This window comes from Micropterus salmoides, unplaced genomic scaffold (assembly GCF_014851395.1).
Source record: "Micropterus salmoides isolate LMB-PRFRI ecotype aquatic unplaced genomic scaffold, ASM1485139v1 Ms_hic_scaffold_18, whole genome shotgun sequence".
Classification (NCBI taxonomy): Eukaryota; Metazoa; Chordata; class Actinopteri; order Centrarchiformes; family Centrarchidae; genus Micropterus; species Micropterus salmoides.
In genome coordinates this window covers 15,752,156-15,768,227 of record NW_024040928.1, presented here as the reverse complement: position 1 = coordinate 15,768,227, position 16,072 = coordinate 15,752,156, and the positions used below count along the sequence as shown (strand labels likewise).

The 16,072-nt window shown below is 39.2% G+C and overlaps 3 protein-coding genes across 4 annotated transcripts; all 3 read left to right on the top strand.

Annotated features, from left to right (window-relative positions):
- Positions 1–1,087: 1,087 nt before the first annotated feature.
- On the top strand, positions 1,088–4,790 carry LOC119908870 (structural maintenance of chromosomes protein 6-like). Its single transcript, XM_038726784.1, has 7 exons — positions 1,088–1,324; positions 2,733–2,878; positions 3,028–3,153; positions 3,324–3,429; positions 3,655–3,807; positions 3,924–4,021; positions 4,256–4,790. Exons 1-7 carry the CDS (start codon positions 1,217–1,219, stop codon positions 4,356–4,358), a joined length of 840 nt encoding a protein of 279 aa, XP_038582712.1. The 5' UTR covers positions 1,088–1,216; the 3' UTR covers positions 4,359–4,790.
- A 130-nt stretch (positions 4,791–4,920) lies between these two features.
- si:dkey-126g1.9 (uncharacterized protein C1orf115) lies at positions 4,921–12,937 on the top strand. 2 transcript variants are annotated; one of them, XM_038726780.1, is made up of 3 exons: positions 4,921–5,491; positions 10,208–10,318; positions 10,511–12,937. In XM_038726780.1, the coding sequence occupies exons 1-3, from the start codon at positions 5,183–5,185 to the stop codon at positions 10,883–10,885; spliced, it is 795 nt and encodes a 264-aa protein (XP_038582708.1). In that variant the 5' UTR covers positions 4,921–5,182; the 3' UTR covers positions 10,886–12,937. The 2 variants fall into 2 exon arrangements, with proteins under 2 accessions (XP_038582708.1, XP_038582710.1); XM_038726782.1 differs by lacking the exons at positions 10,208–10,318; positions 10,511–12,937 and adding an exon at positions 7,668–8,880 and having other exon boundaries at positions 5,019–5,491.
- Positions 12,938–13,063: 126 nt separating this feature from the next.
- On the top strand, positions 13,064–15,734 carry tmem18 (transmembrane protein 18). Its single transcript, XM_038726783.1, has 5 exons — positions 13,064–13,250; positions 13,435–13,552; positions 14,503–14,557; positions 14,759–14,852; positions 15,336–15,734. The coding sequence occupies exons 1-5, from the start codon at positions 13,158–13,160 to the stop codon at positions 15,432–15,434; spliced, it is 459 nt and encodes a 152-aa protein (XP_038582711.1). The 5' UTR covers positions 13,064–13,157; the 3' UTR covers positions 15,435–15,734.
- The last annotated feature ends 338 nt before the right edge of the window (positions 15,735–16,072 follow it).

Here is a 16,072-nt window from a genome sequence, read left to right as displayed (position 1 = left end):
TTTACTTATTTACATAAAGGTCCCTACCTTTATGTAAATACGATGCGGAAAACAGAGACTGAATTGCAGAATTTTTATAATGAAAGTGGAAAACCAGGGGCATTGCATTGAACATAGAAATGATGAGGGAAGCACGTCTTAGATGGTATGGCCATGCAGTCCACAGTGAAGAAGAATCTGTGGCAAGGAGAGCAATGCGCCTGAATCCGGAGGGAAAGCGACCATGCGGCCGGCCGAAGAAGCGGTGGATGGACCGGATAAAGGAAAGTATGAAACACGGCAACGTCACCCCCGAAGATGCCCTGAACCGGAAGAAATGGAGAGCTAGTTGCCAAAAAGCGGGACCCTGCACCAACGCGGGAGAGAGAGATATTGAAAATGGAATCAACTGTAAAATGCAGAATATTGTGGAATTTGCCAAAACAGGGAAGGGCTCTGCGCCTCCTGTGCGTAAACACGATCACACACAAACACACACAGTCATAGTGCAGACAGTCACTCAGTCACTTCAACAAACTCTCAAAAGTGTAACCACATCAGCAGATACAAGATTCGAGCTTGTTGAAAACGTGGCTGTATGGGCTGAGTCAGATATTTGGTTGGAACAAATGAAAAAGCTACGTCTGGTCAAGCTTTTAATACCATGTGTTTAAGCAGCATAGTGGAGGCTGTCCTGCAGAAGATCTGTGGGAAGAAATCATCAGTAGTCAAGTAATAACCTATTTAATAGGGAGCAATTCACAGTACATGTATTGCTACAATACATTTGTCATGAATTGTCCCCATAAATAACTACACATACATTTGAATATTTCTAAATGCATATTTGCATGATACATCAAATTCATTACCCAATTTTTTACGGTTTTCTTATTGCATTGTTGATATTTTATTCTTCCACCACATGATTACACACTCCTTTTGGGTGACAAAGTGCTTGAATCATAAAACATGGAAAGATTTAAACAGAATTTGGGAAAAATTTAAACTGATTTTATGGGTCCCTACATAAAGGTCTTAATCAAGGATTAAATTCAAGAGTCATGGGGCATATGACCAAAGTTCAACCAGCTGAAAGAAGTATTAATTGTTCCAAAAAGTTGCTCTGCCAGAGTCATTTGGTGGTGATTCTCGGCTGCCCACAGGAGCTCATGTGGTCGTGCTTTGTGTGCTTGTCCTACTAAAGGAGGAGCTGAGCAAGACTGATCAGGAGGTGATGAAATGCAAGCATCACAAGAAACACTATGACGAAAAACGCAGTGCCCATCTCCAAAACATACAGACCCTGGAGGCCAGCCTGGAAAGCAAGGAGCAGGAACTACAGGTATGCCATACAGAAGATGCTCGGGGCTTCCTCAGACATGGTGGATTTAAAAAATTTAAATCGCAAGATAAGCAATTGATCGTTTCCGTAGGGTCTTAAAGTCTTAAAATTCAAAATTTAAGGCCTGAAAAAGTCTTAAATTCGCTGAAGGTTTGTGTTCTAGGTGTTAAATCATTTTTAATTTTCCAACGTCCATGAAACGCTACCTCTGTCCTGTATACATACTATAAGTTACATCTTCATAGTTAAATTAACATTACGTTAAAAAGACAGGACAGTGTTTGCCACGGAGGAGCTGAGGTTATTAACGTTAAAGCAAATTAGGGATGCAAACTAACGTTAGTCCTTTTAAGCTAATGAGGAGATTATTCTTTTAGATTTTGATGTACAAATGAAATGCTTGTAATAATACAGAAGGAAGGTGGTTCTCATGTTGCCTGTCTGTTAATTTCTACAAAAGTATAAAGCAGTAAATTAAGACACACAAGGCAAACATGAACAGTCCTATCTGTAGGCCTAATATTTCTGATGTCATATTAACAGGGTTTTCCTGTCATAAGGTGGTGAGGCTGAAAACTGCTTGATGCTGCGTCATGAATGTAAAATCATTGTGGAGAGCATCAAAAAACTAACCATATATATATATATATATAAAAACATATTTGTAAATGTACCTGCTTTGCGCCTACCTTGACTTATCTTCTCCCTGCTCTCACTCTCACACACACCTTTACCTCTGGTCTCTCACTGCAAAGACATCGGCTTTCCCCGCCTCTATCTGTCTCTGTTTCCCTGTCTGCTCCCCTAAGTTTATCCATCAGCAGTAGGTAATGTTTTATAAAGTTACTGAAAAGACAGAACTCGTATTTTTTCTGGATTTTCCCACCCGTGATCCTTTTTTCACGGCACTTATCAATTTCATCGTCCATCCCGGTGTTTCATTGTTGACATCATCCAATGCCAATTTTGTAGACATCACTGTACCCTAATTTGTATACATTTACTCACTCTGCAAGTAATTTTGTGACTGCATTTCCTTTTTACATTTCTTTTGTTGATGATGTGATTGTAGATCTTAAATTTCATTCATAGTGGTCTTAAAAAGTCTTAATTTTGACTAGGTAAACACTGCAGAAACCCTGAAAAACAGAGGGGGAGCTGTACGCTTTCAGTAGAAGTAATGGTGTCGGTCCTAGAAGTTTGAGAGCAGTCAAATACTTTTCATTATATGCACACGGCAATACAGAGTAACGAGCATGTTTAGCCTTGGAGCAATGATGATCTAAAGTATACCTTGTTTTTGTGAGTTAAGATAACTATTAAATTAATGTGCTAGATTGTGTACATTGTAGTTTCACCTGAATTGATTCTCAGAAATTAATCATTCATTTTAACCCTTGGGGTTCAGATATCTGTCGCCAAGGCCACAGAAATCTGTCCCAAGCGCCTGGAAGGACGACGGAACGCCAGGAGTCTGGACAGTGAGATCAGCCGCCTCAAGGTTAAGATCACGACCCAGCAGGAACAACAGGGTGACCGGGAGGAGGTTGTGAGGTATGTTACTTAGACTTTTATTTGAAATGTTCCTACATATGTTAGACTAGACAACTTTCAGCAACCACAAACATCAGTTTATTCATTTTAACTTGTAAACCTTCCTGTCTCATACATTTTCCCCACTTGTCCATCTTTCCCACATCAAGGCAGTACCACGAGGCTCTGGAGAACTACAAGAACATGGCACAGCAAATGAAGAACCTCAACAGCTTCATCAAAAGTCTGGATAGTGTCATGAACCACAGACTCCAGGTTTATGCTGAGCTCCGGAGGTAAGCTGTTGACAAATTGTATCCTGGAAATGTGTTCTGGCCTTTACACTACTACTGCTAGAGAAAACATGAAGCTCCTCCTGTGTTCCTTGATTTGTCATCAATTCTTCTGCCCGTTAATCCTTCCTCGTCCATCTGATCCATTTCCTCTGCATCTCTTGGTATCTTAGGTTCCTCTCGGCCCGCTGTAAATACTACTTTGATAGCATGCTGGCTCAAAGAGGCTACACTGGAAGTATGACCTTTGACCACAAGAATGAAACCCTCTCCATCTCAGTAAGCAGAATGTTTGATTCAGTCTTCATTTTCCATTTAAAAACGTACAATGAGGTGTTATTTTGTTTAACATTTGTGAACTGTAGACGCTCATGACTCATAAAAAAGCGAGACATAACTGCTACAGCTTTTTTTTTTTTTTTTTTTAACCAGGTGGTGTTGCATGAAATGCTCACAGCAAAGATTTTCTTGTTCAAAAGTGGTTTCTCGTCCACTCCTCTGTAGGTGCAGCCAGGCCAGGGAAACAAGGCTGACTTGAGTGACATGCGCTCCCTGTCCGGAGGCGAGCGCTCCTTCTCCACTGTGTGCTTTGTCCTCTCTCTGTGGGCCATCACAGAGGCGCCTTTCCGCTGCCTTGACGAGTTTGATGTTTACATGGTAATAAGAGACAGGTTTGGGGAAAGCTCCTATGCGGGGTCCTTGACTTTGTATAACACTTGAAGAAACTGTCTCACTGTGTTTAGTCTTATTAAAAAGATGTTTTGTTCGATCAGGACATGGTGAACAGGAGGATATCAATGGACATGATGCTGAAGGTGGCTGCTGGTCAGCGCTACAGACAGTTCATTTTCCTCACCCCACAAAGCATGAGGTATTCACTGATACATCTGTTTGTTTATATGCTTTTATATCAAAGCAGTTGGACCACCAAGATGTGTTTTATTGACTTAGTTACTGTATATTCACTTAGAAAATTAGCTGTGACTAAGTAATCCTTTCAGGAGTAAAGGCCATGTGATTTTAATATGCCGCTTAGTTTCCCTTGGAAAGAGCACAAGCTACTTATACTGAAAGGTCCCGTTGTCATCTTTTCTTTTTTTCCCAGTTCTCTCCCAGTGAGTAAGATAATCCGCATCCTCCGTCTGAAAGATCCAGACCGCTGCCAAAACAACAATGCACAAAGAAGTCAAGACGACGAGGACCAGTAATATAGCTAGCTCGTAATATAAAATCAAATGAGGTAATGAGACCACTAGCAGGCGTTAAGACCCTCCACCAATCAGGGCAAGATAGGGTTGTGTGCCATTTTCTGGGAACATTTGTGTTGCAAAAGTGCAGCCACATGTTGTTCTGTTCCCATCAGAGTTTTTGTTTTGTTTTTGTTTTTTTCCTCTGTGTTCAAAAGGTAATAATTGTTCAAAGGTCTGTTTAGTAGGCAGTCCCGTAACTGTTTTGTACTATAGTGCTGCATTCAAGCACCAATAAAATGTTGGCACTGTTAGTTTGAGGGGCACTGCACATGGAGGCGAAGTATTTTTATATCCCCTGCCAAAATACCTGTTTAAAGGCACATTGAAGAAGTTAATGATGTCACTGTAAGTAATATTTAATTTTCATTAAACCACACGTTAAGAGACAAATGTAGTGTTAGTGGTGTTTCTTTGCACATTTAAGTATATTTCAGGTTTGTAGTGGAGTGCTTCCACCTCAAGTCTTTCTCAAACTGAAGGGTGTTTTTGTGACATGACATGGTAAACACAGAATCTTGATGTTTCAGCTTTGCTCACTTCTCAAGGGATGAAAGTTGTTTTGATGTGGATCTGAATTCAACTTGCCCTGACTTTAAAGGTCAGTCTTGTGAGGAGGAAGGATTTGCACCTTTAAGGGCTCTGAGCCAAATTCTCCACACAAGGCGGTCCAACTGGAATGCACTTCCACTCATGCACAATAACATCGAGTGACAACAAATCTGACGTCCTGGGGAAAGCGGTACTTGTTATCACATCCCTGAGAGCTGCAGCAAGCAGGCAACATGAAGCCCAAATCTCTTCCGTCGAGGTTGTTTGACAGGAATCCAGCAGGAGCAGAGACTCTGAACGTACAAGCGGCGAAATATCAGCGCCATGTGGACTGTGCAGATCACCAAGAGAGTGTGTATCACTCTAGTGACAGTGACGACCATCCAGCTGCAGAGAACAGCAGACAAAATGAGAAGTCCCACCGAGAAATTCATCTTGCATTTGTGTCAGAGAGGTATGAGCCACTGATTGATGACGAGGCACAAGCCAAGGCTACAGAAGAGAAGAAGAAAAGAAAAGAAATGTACAAGAAAGTAAAGAAGGTTAGTGTTCTCTCTTTAAATTTTCTTAAAATGTTATTCAGTGAACTTTCATGTGTGTATATTCCTATTTTTTTTATTTTAGTCTTGTTTTACCAGATCAAAAATCTATTCTACAAATGAAATCTGACCAAGGTAGCAGCCATACATAAACATAATAAATTAAAATGCTACATATACAACATGATAAAATTCACAAAAACAATAAAGTACAGCTTTTCAAACACGAGGGCCTCACAAGAAAAACAACCACATGCCTCCTTCACCACATTCATAATAGTTTCACTGAAACCACTAACATGACATAAATGAGCTTCAAAAAAATTGTTGCAGTAGATTATTAATTATTGCAAAAACTCAGGGAAATTCATCCGCACAAACCTGTTGTCATGCTATAAATTATTTGGAAAATATCACTTTTACAGAGGTACTGTGTGTCCCCATTTTGCCTAAAATCAGGCTTATTGAGGTCACAGTATAACAAAATAATACCAGCAGCACTCATCTTGGATGATTGTTTGATTTGTGGGCTCACGCTGACCCAGCCAGACTAAAGCCAGAGATTATTCTCACTAAAGAGCTTTAAAGCTTCATATGTGGCACTTCTTCGGCCTGCTGACGCAGAGAAGAAGGACATCCTGACAAACAATCTAGAGGTCAGGACATACAGTTCAAAATTGTCCACTTCCTGGTCTGTCTTAACTCTTCCCTGCAATTATCACTTTATACCTGGGTGTGAATGTTTATAATTCAGCTTTACCCTTTTCAATTCTTGATAAATCCGTGCCAGTCTGTACAGGTGGCAGGGCCAGGAGAGCTCCTCTGACAACTGCTTTATAACCCATGGCCAAGTGTGATTGATTAACTACCATCTATGACTTCAAACAACATTATTCCAATAAGTTAATCAGTGACCAGGCATGTTTGTTTATAACAGTCTTATTGGTTGTCAAATGTCAGGTAAACAAGTCATAAATGAGTAAAGTCATACTTACACTGCAATGAGTTAGTAGGATGTAGCTTTTAAAGTAAAAGTAGCTACTGTTTAAGGATTTGCTTGCAATGTGCAATTTTCCAGCGATGAACTTGTAGAAGGCTACCTGAATTGATCCAACTTTTCTTTTCTTGTAGTTTCAATTGAGGTAAGTTGAAACGTCAACTCAAACAACTGTTTTCAAAATGGCATCAATCGATCAGCCTCATTTTAATTATTCCAATAAACTGATGAGTGTGAAAAACTGAAACCAGAAAGCGAATGCACTAAAAATAATGAAATTTGCCTTTAACCTACAAAGCATCCTTAATTCGCACAACCTCAGTCTTTTTACTGTTTGACTTGATTTATTTGTAATTTGTAAGGAAATGGCTGATGAAATCTGATCCAAACCAACATGTTTATGACACAACACATTTATCACTGATGAGGTGCTCTTGTTTACACTGAACAGTAACAGAACAGACTCTTATCAGTTTTTCATGGCCTACATAAATCTGTCAGAACATGCTGACGGACTACTTTTAATACTGGGAGTGTGAAAGTTTATTATTGGCCTTGGACGTGGTAGTTAGACGTATAAATCTTTAATCTTTAAAATGTCCACTGACTAATAGTACTAATCTGTACCTTCTTTTTTACCAAACTTATCTATCTTCTTAGATTGGTGGTTGGACTCTAAATAATTTATATAAATCATAAGTTATTAATTTGTTCAGCTAGTAAAAAGAGTCACTTTAACTTACTACATAGAGGAAGTACGATTGTTCTTGCACTATTTTTCTAAAACATCTAACTTCCTATATCCGCTTCAGCCGGTCAGCCCTTTCCTGTCCAAAGAGCACAGGAGACAATAGTGTTCACGGCACTTTTTGTTTACATTTAGGGATAAATACAGACTGCACCTCTCCTCCTGGGGTGCTATTGTTCTAAAACACCATGCTTTTGCCTGATCTCATGTCAACTCCTGATTCCCATATTTGTTTAACCTAATTCTGTCAAAAATCAATGACAAAGCTTTGGATCGTCTGAATAATGTGGGAATAAACATGATTGTGATCATGTGAGGGGTTTTGTAAAGGGGAAACCTTTCACAGAGCAGATTACTTGGAATGTAGATGATTGCATTGCTATAATCTACAGAATTAATGATTGATTTCCGGCTGTATGTTTGTCTTTTTTCAGAATGTTGGCAAGGCACTGCGCTCCACTTGGAAGTGCCTTATGCTCGGTCTGTACAATTTTGCCCTAGGCTACTCTACCCCGATCACAGTGGTCACTACTTTTGTGCCTGACTTTCACCCAGGCAGAAACACGACCTGAGCGCCATGCATCTCCTGCAATTTCTTCACTGTACATATCAGTCAACCCAGGGACACTGACCAAAGACTTAATGTTTAGAAGATTTGTGCATTTTTATATCCATTTTTCACAACTTGCAGTCATAATATGCTTATTGTGCTGTAGGCATCTACATGTTAAAGTCATGCCTTTGTGAAATGGGCCTTTTTCACAGCAGACATTTTGACTGTTCAAAGTAGAAAAAGCAAAAGGTGTTACTTTTAACATTCATGATGTTCCAATGAACTGTCCCATCCATCATTTATTTCATCATTAACACCTGTTATTTTCCTACTGTGACAGGTTGTTGATGTTATTAAGTCATGATGTTCTGCTGTTCATTCTTAATGTACTGTATTTACTCATTTAAGTCTAAATCACATATTGCTCATGCACTTATTTACCCCAGGCTTAGATACTACAAAACATATGTGCCTTTTTTTTAACACTTGAATGTTTGTTTTTTAATCAAGTTATTTAGCTGGTGTTTGCATGTGAGCAGAGGAATAATTTGGGACTGTGGCTCCTGCAGCAGGACAGGAGTATTTAATGTAGCTGCAGAAAGTGAATCAGGGCAGACGCCTCTTACAGGCAGGAAAAACTGAACAGGGTAGTGATCCAGAGAAGTACCTGAAAAGATGCAGACCCGCAAAGGATGAGTAAGAAACCAGGCCAACCTGTCCTTTCAGAGTGGAGCAACTAGACCAATGATCAAGTTGTTTTTTTTTTTGTTTTTTTTTTACCAGTTTAAGAGGATGCTCCGACTGAAAGGTAATGGTGTGACTTTTGAAGGTAGTCCCAAACATTTCAGTGTGTCTGTACATGTGAGAGTTTCTTCAGTTTTTTAAAAGGTTTTGCAAGTCATATTTGTAAGTTGGTATTGGGATAAAATGTTAATAAATTGTGTGTGGCCCTGCAATGGACTAGTGACCTGTCCAGGGTGTACCCCGCCTTTCGCCCGATGTCAGCTGGGTTTGGCTCCAGCCCCCCGTGACCCTGTACGCAGGATAAGTGGTTAAGGATGGATGGATGTTAATAAATTGTGCACCAAAATTGGGTCATTGGTTATTCAGATTTTATTTAGGTTTCCTGTTTAAACTGCTCTCCACTGCCAATAGGTCCTATGACCATATGTATATAGCCCGCCTTAACTCAATGACACAAAGTCCCAGGGGCCCAGAGGAAAACAGTTCAGATGAAAGTAACTAGGTTGTTGAAAGGAAGGTCGCGTGGGAGGAATTTAAGATAACAAAGGAGTTTATGTACAAGTCTTTACTGTTTGATAATTAAAATAAAGTCACCGCAAGTTCATTCAGATATCTACAGAGGCTTTAAAGAATTCAGTGAATAAAATCAGAATTGCATTTAATTTAAACTTCAGAACATGTAATGATTCTTATCCAGAGAAGATTGGAGAAGAGACCTGATTGAGAAACTCGGGTTAAACTAGAGACATTGTGAATGGCGCTATACTGAATTGCTGGCTTAACTTTTGTGTGAAGAAGTAGCTGAAGGAGAGTTGGGAAAGATGCAAAATATAATTATACTGTAAACCCGAATAAATTCAGAATAATCAATATATTTGTGGAAACTCATTACCTTAAACTTTTTAAGTAGTGGTAATATTTTTGAGTAAACTAAATACACTTTTGAGAAAAACCTAATTTCTGCATATTAAATTACATTGATTCACTGATGGTTAATGAGATTTTTTGGTGTTAAGTGATAATAACTTGAATCTCTTGAGCTAAATAAAATTTCCTTTTACTTTACTGTGTTTTGTGGAAAAAGAGACTATGCATAATATGGAATCATAAGAAAATTAAGATAGCTAATAAAGATTGTTCAAAATAAGAAGTTCCACACTATGCAAATTTTTAAGTCAGGTAGACGAGGTAATGGAACAATCAGGGTTTCAGGTCAAAATTAAGACCTTTTTAAGACCATCATTAATGAAATTTAAGACTTATATCACGACTTTAAAAAAAAGAAACGCACAAAGGAAATGCAGTCACAAAATTCAAATATAGGGTATAGTGATGTCTACAAAATTGTCATCGGGCGATGTCAACAATGAAACACTGGGTTGGACAATGACATTGACACAAAGCTGCTGCCTGGTTTCACAAATCAGACACATTAAATATCAAATTTAATGTGATAAGGAAGGAAGTGATATCAGCCGCCGCAGTGATGTCACCTGTCAGTGTGTGTGAGAGCGTGCGTGCCTCATCTTGTGGACCTCGTCACAGCTGGCCTGAACGTGCTGCAGAGCCTGAAAGATCGGGGTCTGAGTGAAGACATTATCAGCTATCAGTTATCAATCCCTCCTGAAGCGATCAATAAGCCATTGTGTACTGACAGCTGTTCTTGGTGTTGCTCAGACTCAGCCTCAGGTTGTCCATGAGCTCCAGGATCTGTTCCAGGGTGAGCTGAGCCAGTTGACTGCTGGAACTGTAAAGACTGAGGACGGAGACACAACTACTGTTCAACAGGTACCCAGAGACCATCCTCACCACTCAGTCCTCACCTCTGTCCTATATTTCCTCATTCATTTGTCTGTCTCTGTTCTCGTATGACTGTCCTCACCTGTCAGTCCTCACCTCTGTCTCCATCTGTCCTCACTTCTGTCTCTTGCGGGGCTGGTTGTTGTTCTTGATCAGCTGGGCCTTGATGTGTTCTCTCAGCATGTTGTCGTGATTGGACGCCAAGTGTTTGAGGATGCTGGTGGTGAACTGGTCCTCAGGGTGACAGGGACGACTCAGGACCATCTTCAACATCTCCTCACTGGACCTGGGACACAGACAGAGACGTTAACGGGGACCCAGGAGTCTCTAACACAAGTCTTCAGGTGTGTTCGGTCATACTTCTCTCTGCGGAGCAGCAGACAGGACCAGGCCTCCAGGTGTTCTAGGAAAAAAAGGAGTCAGAGGACTGATCAGACTGGAGGACAGGGACCCTCTCCTGGACACCGCTCACCTTTATATTTAAAGGTGCTGCAGGATGGGGATGATGCCTCCAAGGTTTTATTGCACATACTTACAGTAGGCCAACAAGCGTAGATGTCGACAAATCAAGTAGTTTGGAGCGAACTTAACTTCACCGTCTCCACCGCGACATCTCGCTCTGCTGGCCGCTGTGTGTGTGTGTGTGTGTGTGTGTGTGTGTGTGTGTGTGCGTGTAAAAGCAGCAGAGGCTGCAGCCTGATGATAAACAGTCCTGGGCCCGTTTAATACCCCGTTTCGGTACCATCATTAAAAACATTACTTTTCTTATTCATCGCGTCTCAAGATAAATCAGATTAGTCGCTTGATACATAACGTTATAGGACCCACTAGTCTTGATAGCAATATTGATAAGCTCGGACATTATTGATTTTCGGGTTTTAAGAAATGTTGGAACCGGGTCTCGATCCCCATCCCTACTTAGTTAAATAAGTTCACGAACTAGCCCTGAGTCGTCACCGAGATTCTGGTCGGGCCTTTAAACTAATGCACTTACTGTTTGTACCAAACTCCATTTAATTTAGAGAACACACTCATACTCTGGCATTGGACGATGTTAACAATGAATCAGTGGGATGGATAATGACATTGATAGGCTACGTAATTAACAAGCTGGCATGCGGTGCACATGCTTCCGTGAAAAAGGATCATGGGTGAAAATATCCAGAAAAATTACGAGTTCTGTGTCTTTTCTGCAACTTTATAAAACATAACCTACTGCTGATGGAGAAACTCAGGGGAGCAGACAGAGAGAGAGAGCCGGAGAAAGCCGGTGTGTTTGCAGTGAGAGACCAGAGGTAAAGGTGTGAGTGAGTGAGTGCAGGGAGAAGCAGGTACATTTAGAAATAATAAAATTAATGTCAGTGGGGATTAAAACATGGTTTCGCAGGGTGTAAAATGTGAAACTATACCCCAAAGCTAAATAAGTCTACATACAGTAATGAGCATACTTATTGGTTGTGGAGCAGTGGATAAGACGCATGCCTTTGGTGTCAGACCTGCGTTCAATTTCAACTGTGACACATCAATGTGTCCCTAAGACACTTAACTCCTAGTTGTTCCAGAGGTGTGCTACCTTTAACATATATATAGCAATTGTAAGTCGCTTTGGATAAAAACACAAGTTAAATGACTAAATGTATTTATTATATAAGAGGAATATACCTGGTTGACTTTACTGGACCCTCTGCCCTTTCAGCGCTAAGGTCTGCTGACTTTGCTTGGTGTGTATGAGGCAGATGTTGCAGTATTATATTAAACTAAGTTAAACTAAAGCTTAAGAAGCAGAGATTTTAAAAAAACAGTAACGTTGCAGCGTATCAATAACAATCTTTAATAATTTAGCTCTGGGGCTCATTTAATACTTATCCCTAAAAGAAACATAAGACCACCACCTATAGCAATGTTTTTTTTAACTGAGACAAGACTGAATTTTACATTTTTTTTTCATTTGGTAGGAACAACATACAAACATTAACAAAGCAAAATTAATAAGTAAAATAAGATTACGGTAAGGGTCATTAAAACATTAAAACACAGCCACATAGCAACCTTAGCGTTAGCCCTGTGGTGTGTTTACAGCTAACAGCTGATCCGGGTCCGCCAGAGAATGCATTGGAACTTTTCCTTTTTATTTAACAACAGAGTCGTGCTGTTGTTTCACAGCTCTTGACTGGTGAACAACCTGGCAGTGTTTGAGAGCGATGTGCTCATGTTTGTTTCTCTCAGAATCCACGCAGACACAGAATCCGGACCTGATGTGGCCCATTCTGCGTCTAGACCTGCCAAACTGCTGCGTTTATATTATGTGTTTATGTCTATGTTCCTCTCTGTGTATTCTAGTTCTTTTAAGAACTTAGAGACTTTATCCAGATTATTATTATTATTATTTTAATTAATTGGTTGAATTTTAATAAGAGTGCACTCTATGACTACATTGACATTTGAATGGTTTCTGTGGCTGAAAGTAGGCTATGCAAAAGTCATGGAAGATGGTAAGAAGTCAGAGGTCAGAATAGAAAGGATTTCCTGAATCAGCATTCACACTAATTAAACTTTAATGTAATGTTTCAGCCAAGACGTCCAGAAAATGAATGTTATCTATTTTATTTATTATTAAAGTGTTCGGCGGCGGATCTGATCTAGTTCCCATACCAGTTGGCGGCGGTAATGCACAATTTTGTTGTTTGCCAACCACCAAAAGAAACTCCAAGAAGAAGACCTACACTCGGTCGTTTCTATGACGTAATTCTACTGCGACAGAAGTGCTCTGTCCGTACATCCGTGTTTATATCAGACAGCAGGCTCGGCTGAGCAGGGTTTTGTGAAGATGACGGACCAGAAAGCGGAAAATATTAGCTCTATCCCCATTGATGGGTTCAGCAATTTAAGAATTACTTCGATATGGACGTTTCTCATGTCTGTAAGTTAAATAGGATTTTCTGCCTGGCGGCGAAATAGCTAAGTTAGCAGTTAGCTATCTTGGCTAATATATCGATTGTGTTTAATTAATCACAGCTACTCGTTTGGAACAGTCATATTCAGCTTAAATTAATAGTTCAAGGGACAGTTGCTTGATGCTGTTTTGTTTTTTTTACTGTCCGTAGGTGCAGTGGTCGGAACCTTGGCTTATCGGTCTGTTGGTGTTTCATGTTGTGTGTTTGTTCCTGACTGTACTGACCTGCAGGTATTACAGAGCTCAGATATGCCACTTCCTGCTCATGGGTAAGTGAATAAAAAATACCTAACGTTACAATGATTCGCTTTAATGAAGACTGTTGATTGATATCGAGTAAAAGTAGCTCACATACATGACATGACGTATGGCGAAATACTGTCTCATTAGTAATCACTAAGTTGTAAGTTAACGACTAACTTCTTGTTTCACAGTTTCCTGTCACATACCTGTATTTTATATGGCCAAAAATATTACGAGGATAAAAAAAAATCTATATTGATAATTGTCACAATAAATGTCAAATCATGTTTAAAGGCTGATTTTTGCTCCTGAGTGAAAGTTGAAGAAATCAGATGGTTAACTGTGGTGTTAAACTGTGGATCACTTAACAAATCTGTGGTAGAACATTCAAACAGTTATGATAATCATAATGTTGTCATGAGTAAAATTAAGTAGAATCTCTTTTCACTCCCTTTTCCTCAATAAAATCAATAGTAGAAAAATTAAGTGCTCAAATAAATTAAATCAAACATTTATCAAACTATTATATAATTATATTATATATATATATATTATTGAGATATTATTGTTATTGAGGAAAAATGTTATTGCGATAATTAGCGTTATTGTTTTATTGCCCAGGCCTAGATTGCATCATGTAAAACATGGGTGTATTTCTCAACATTTTTCATAAGAGCATTTAAAAATTGGTAATGTAGGGGCTTACAGCATTAAATTATATACACATGACAAAAAACTATAAAAAGTAAATGAAAAGCTGTGTACAGGCGAATAAAAGGCAGTACTAAAAGGCTTCTGTCTCTTTATTATCTGTGTAAATTCTACATACATTACTTTAATAATACACACTAGGTTTGATGTACTGTAGTTAATTTTATTGTTATTTTTAATATATTTTTCTTCTACCTACCTCTGTGGTCTGTTAGTGCCAAATGTCTCTCTTGGGAGTCAATAAAGTGTTATCCTCTATCCACAGTTGGTCTGGTGTACACTGCTGAATATGTAAATGAGCTGGCAGCCATGAACTGGAAGTAAGACCAATCAGCAATTTTTAATTTTGTTAGTTTCGTTTGTGGAATGACACGTGTTTGTGTGTGTGTGTGTGTGTGTGTGTGTGTGTGTGTGTGTGTGTGTGTGTGTGTGTGTGTGTGTGTGTGTAAAGGCTCTGTTGTTCGAAAACAGGACACATGCATTAATTAAGAAAATCTCATTAATCTTTATTCTTTTTGCAGGTCCTTTTCTAATTTCCAGTACTTTGATTCCAAGGGCATGTTCATATCTTTGGTCTACTCTATTCCTCTTCTGCTGAATACAGTCATCATTGTGGTAAGCTTTATTTTTTCACCTCATCCTTCTCATATCAAATAAAATGTTAAAAACTAGAGCCCAACGAATACAGGATTTTTAAGACTGAGACTGACTTTTATATCTGAGGATTTGAAAATCTGACATTCCGAAATATCAGGTTTTGTTTATGTTTTTATAATGTAGTTTGTTTTCTATTGGACAATGAGTCCGATAATAATGCTGAGCAGAAATAAACTGATATATTTAGTTATGAGACCTCACAAGATTATATGACATAATCCAGTTTAGTTGCAGATTGCCCTCTGGTGGACTGACTATGCAATTATAACACTTATAACATGATTGTGCGATCACTCTCTCCGTTTCTTTTGTAATTGTCATCTTTCGGCTGTTATAAACACCGTGCCATGTTATCTGCAGTTAGCTCAAATTAACCGATATTGGTCAGGCTCTATTAAAAAAAGTACAAGTATAAGCACCTGTTTATTTGAATGTTTGTAGATGGTGTGGGTGTACAGGACCATTTCCACTATGACGGAGCTGAAGACTCTCCAGCTCAAGCGAAAGGCCCGCAGAGAGAAGAGAGAGAAGAATGACTGATCCCTCTTTTTATGTCCAAAAATGGGCTTCATTGGGAGGAATTAGGAATCCGTGTCTCCTTCTATGCTAATCCTGAATTGTGGAGAAGGAAGGCAGATTCCTTCTTGTGACTGTAAAAGGATTGTTCGTGGATGTCGGTCAGGACTGGGTGTTTCTGGTAACAGCTGTTGAAAGATGCTGCTGAATGTACTGTACACTATGAGATTTACGAGGACCAAAGGTCATTTGCTGTTTTGTATTTAATGTTGTTTTAAAGTGTGTTTAAATGCACAAAGAAAGATAAAGTGTTTTTGAACAACTTATGTGACTCCTAATTTCAAAGACTGGTGATGTTGCAGTACATGGACCATGGAGAGGGGAAGAAATAACTTTATTTTGAAAAAACCTTGTGTACCACAACCTGTTATCATACTGGCATCCTTATTTGTGTAAGGAGGACTACAATGGGTTAAGCATAAATCCATGACTAATCATCGATCCACTGACTGAGACTATGGGAGGGCGTAAGGACATAAATTATATTGATGTTGAGTCATTTCAAAAGTTGACTCAACATCTCACAGAAAAACCTTACTTTATTCAATAAACCCTCAACAGGCCACTGTGGGCTGGAAATTACTTCAAAATCAAATTGTGCT

Coding starts and splice junctions, on each gene's coding strand:
- LOC119908870 (XM_038726784.1), top strand. CDS start 1,217: ATGAAATGCAAGCATCACAAGAAACACTATGACGAAAAACGCAGTGCC. Junction 1,325..2,732: donor GCAAGGAGCAGGAACTACAG/GTATGCCATACA, acceptor CTTGGGGTTCAG/ATATCTGTCGCCAAGGCCAC. Junction 2,879..3,027: donor GACCGGGAGGAGGTTGTGAG/GTATGTTACTTA, acceptor TCCCACATCAAG/GCAGTACCACGAGGCTCTGG.
- si:dkey-126g1.9 (XM_038726780.1), top strand. CDS start 5,183: ATGAAGCCCAAATCTCTTCCGTCGAGGTTGTTTGACAGGAATCCAGCA. Junction 5,492..10,207: donor TGTACAAGAAAGTAAAGAAG/GTTAGTGTTCTC, acceptor GGTGTTGCTCAG/ACTCAGCCTCAGGTTGTCCA. Junction 10,319..10,510: donor ACACAACTACTGTTCAACAG/GTACCCAGAGAC, acceptor GTGTTCTCTCAG/CATGTTGTCGTGATTGGACG.
- tmem18 (XM_038726783.1), top strand. CDS start 13,158: ATGACGGACCAGAAAGCGGAAAATATTAGCTCTATCCCCATTGATGGG. Junction 13,251..13,434: donor TATGGACGTTTCTCATGTCT/GTAAGTTAAATA, acceptor TACTGTCCGTAG/GTGCAGTGGTCGGAACCTTG. Junction 14,853..15,335: donor TGAATACAGTCATCATTGTG/GTAAGCTTTATT, acceptor GAATGTTTGTAG/ATGGTGTGGGTGTACAGGAC.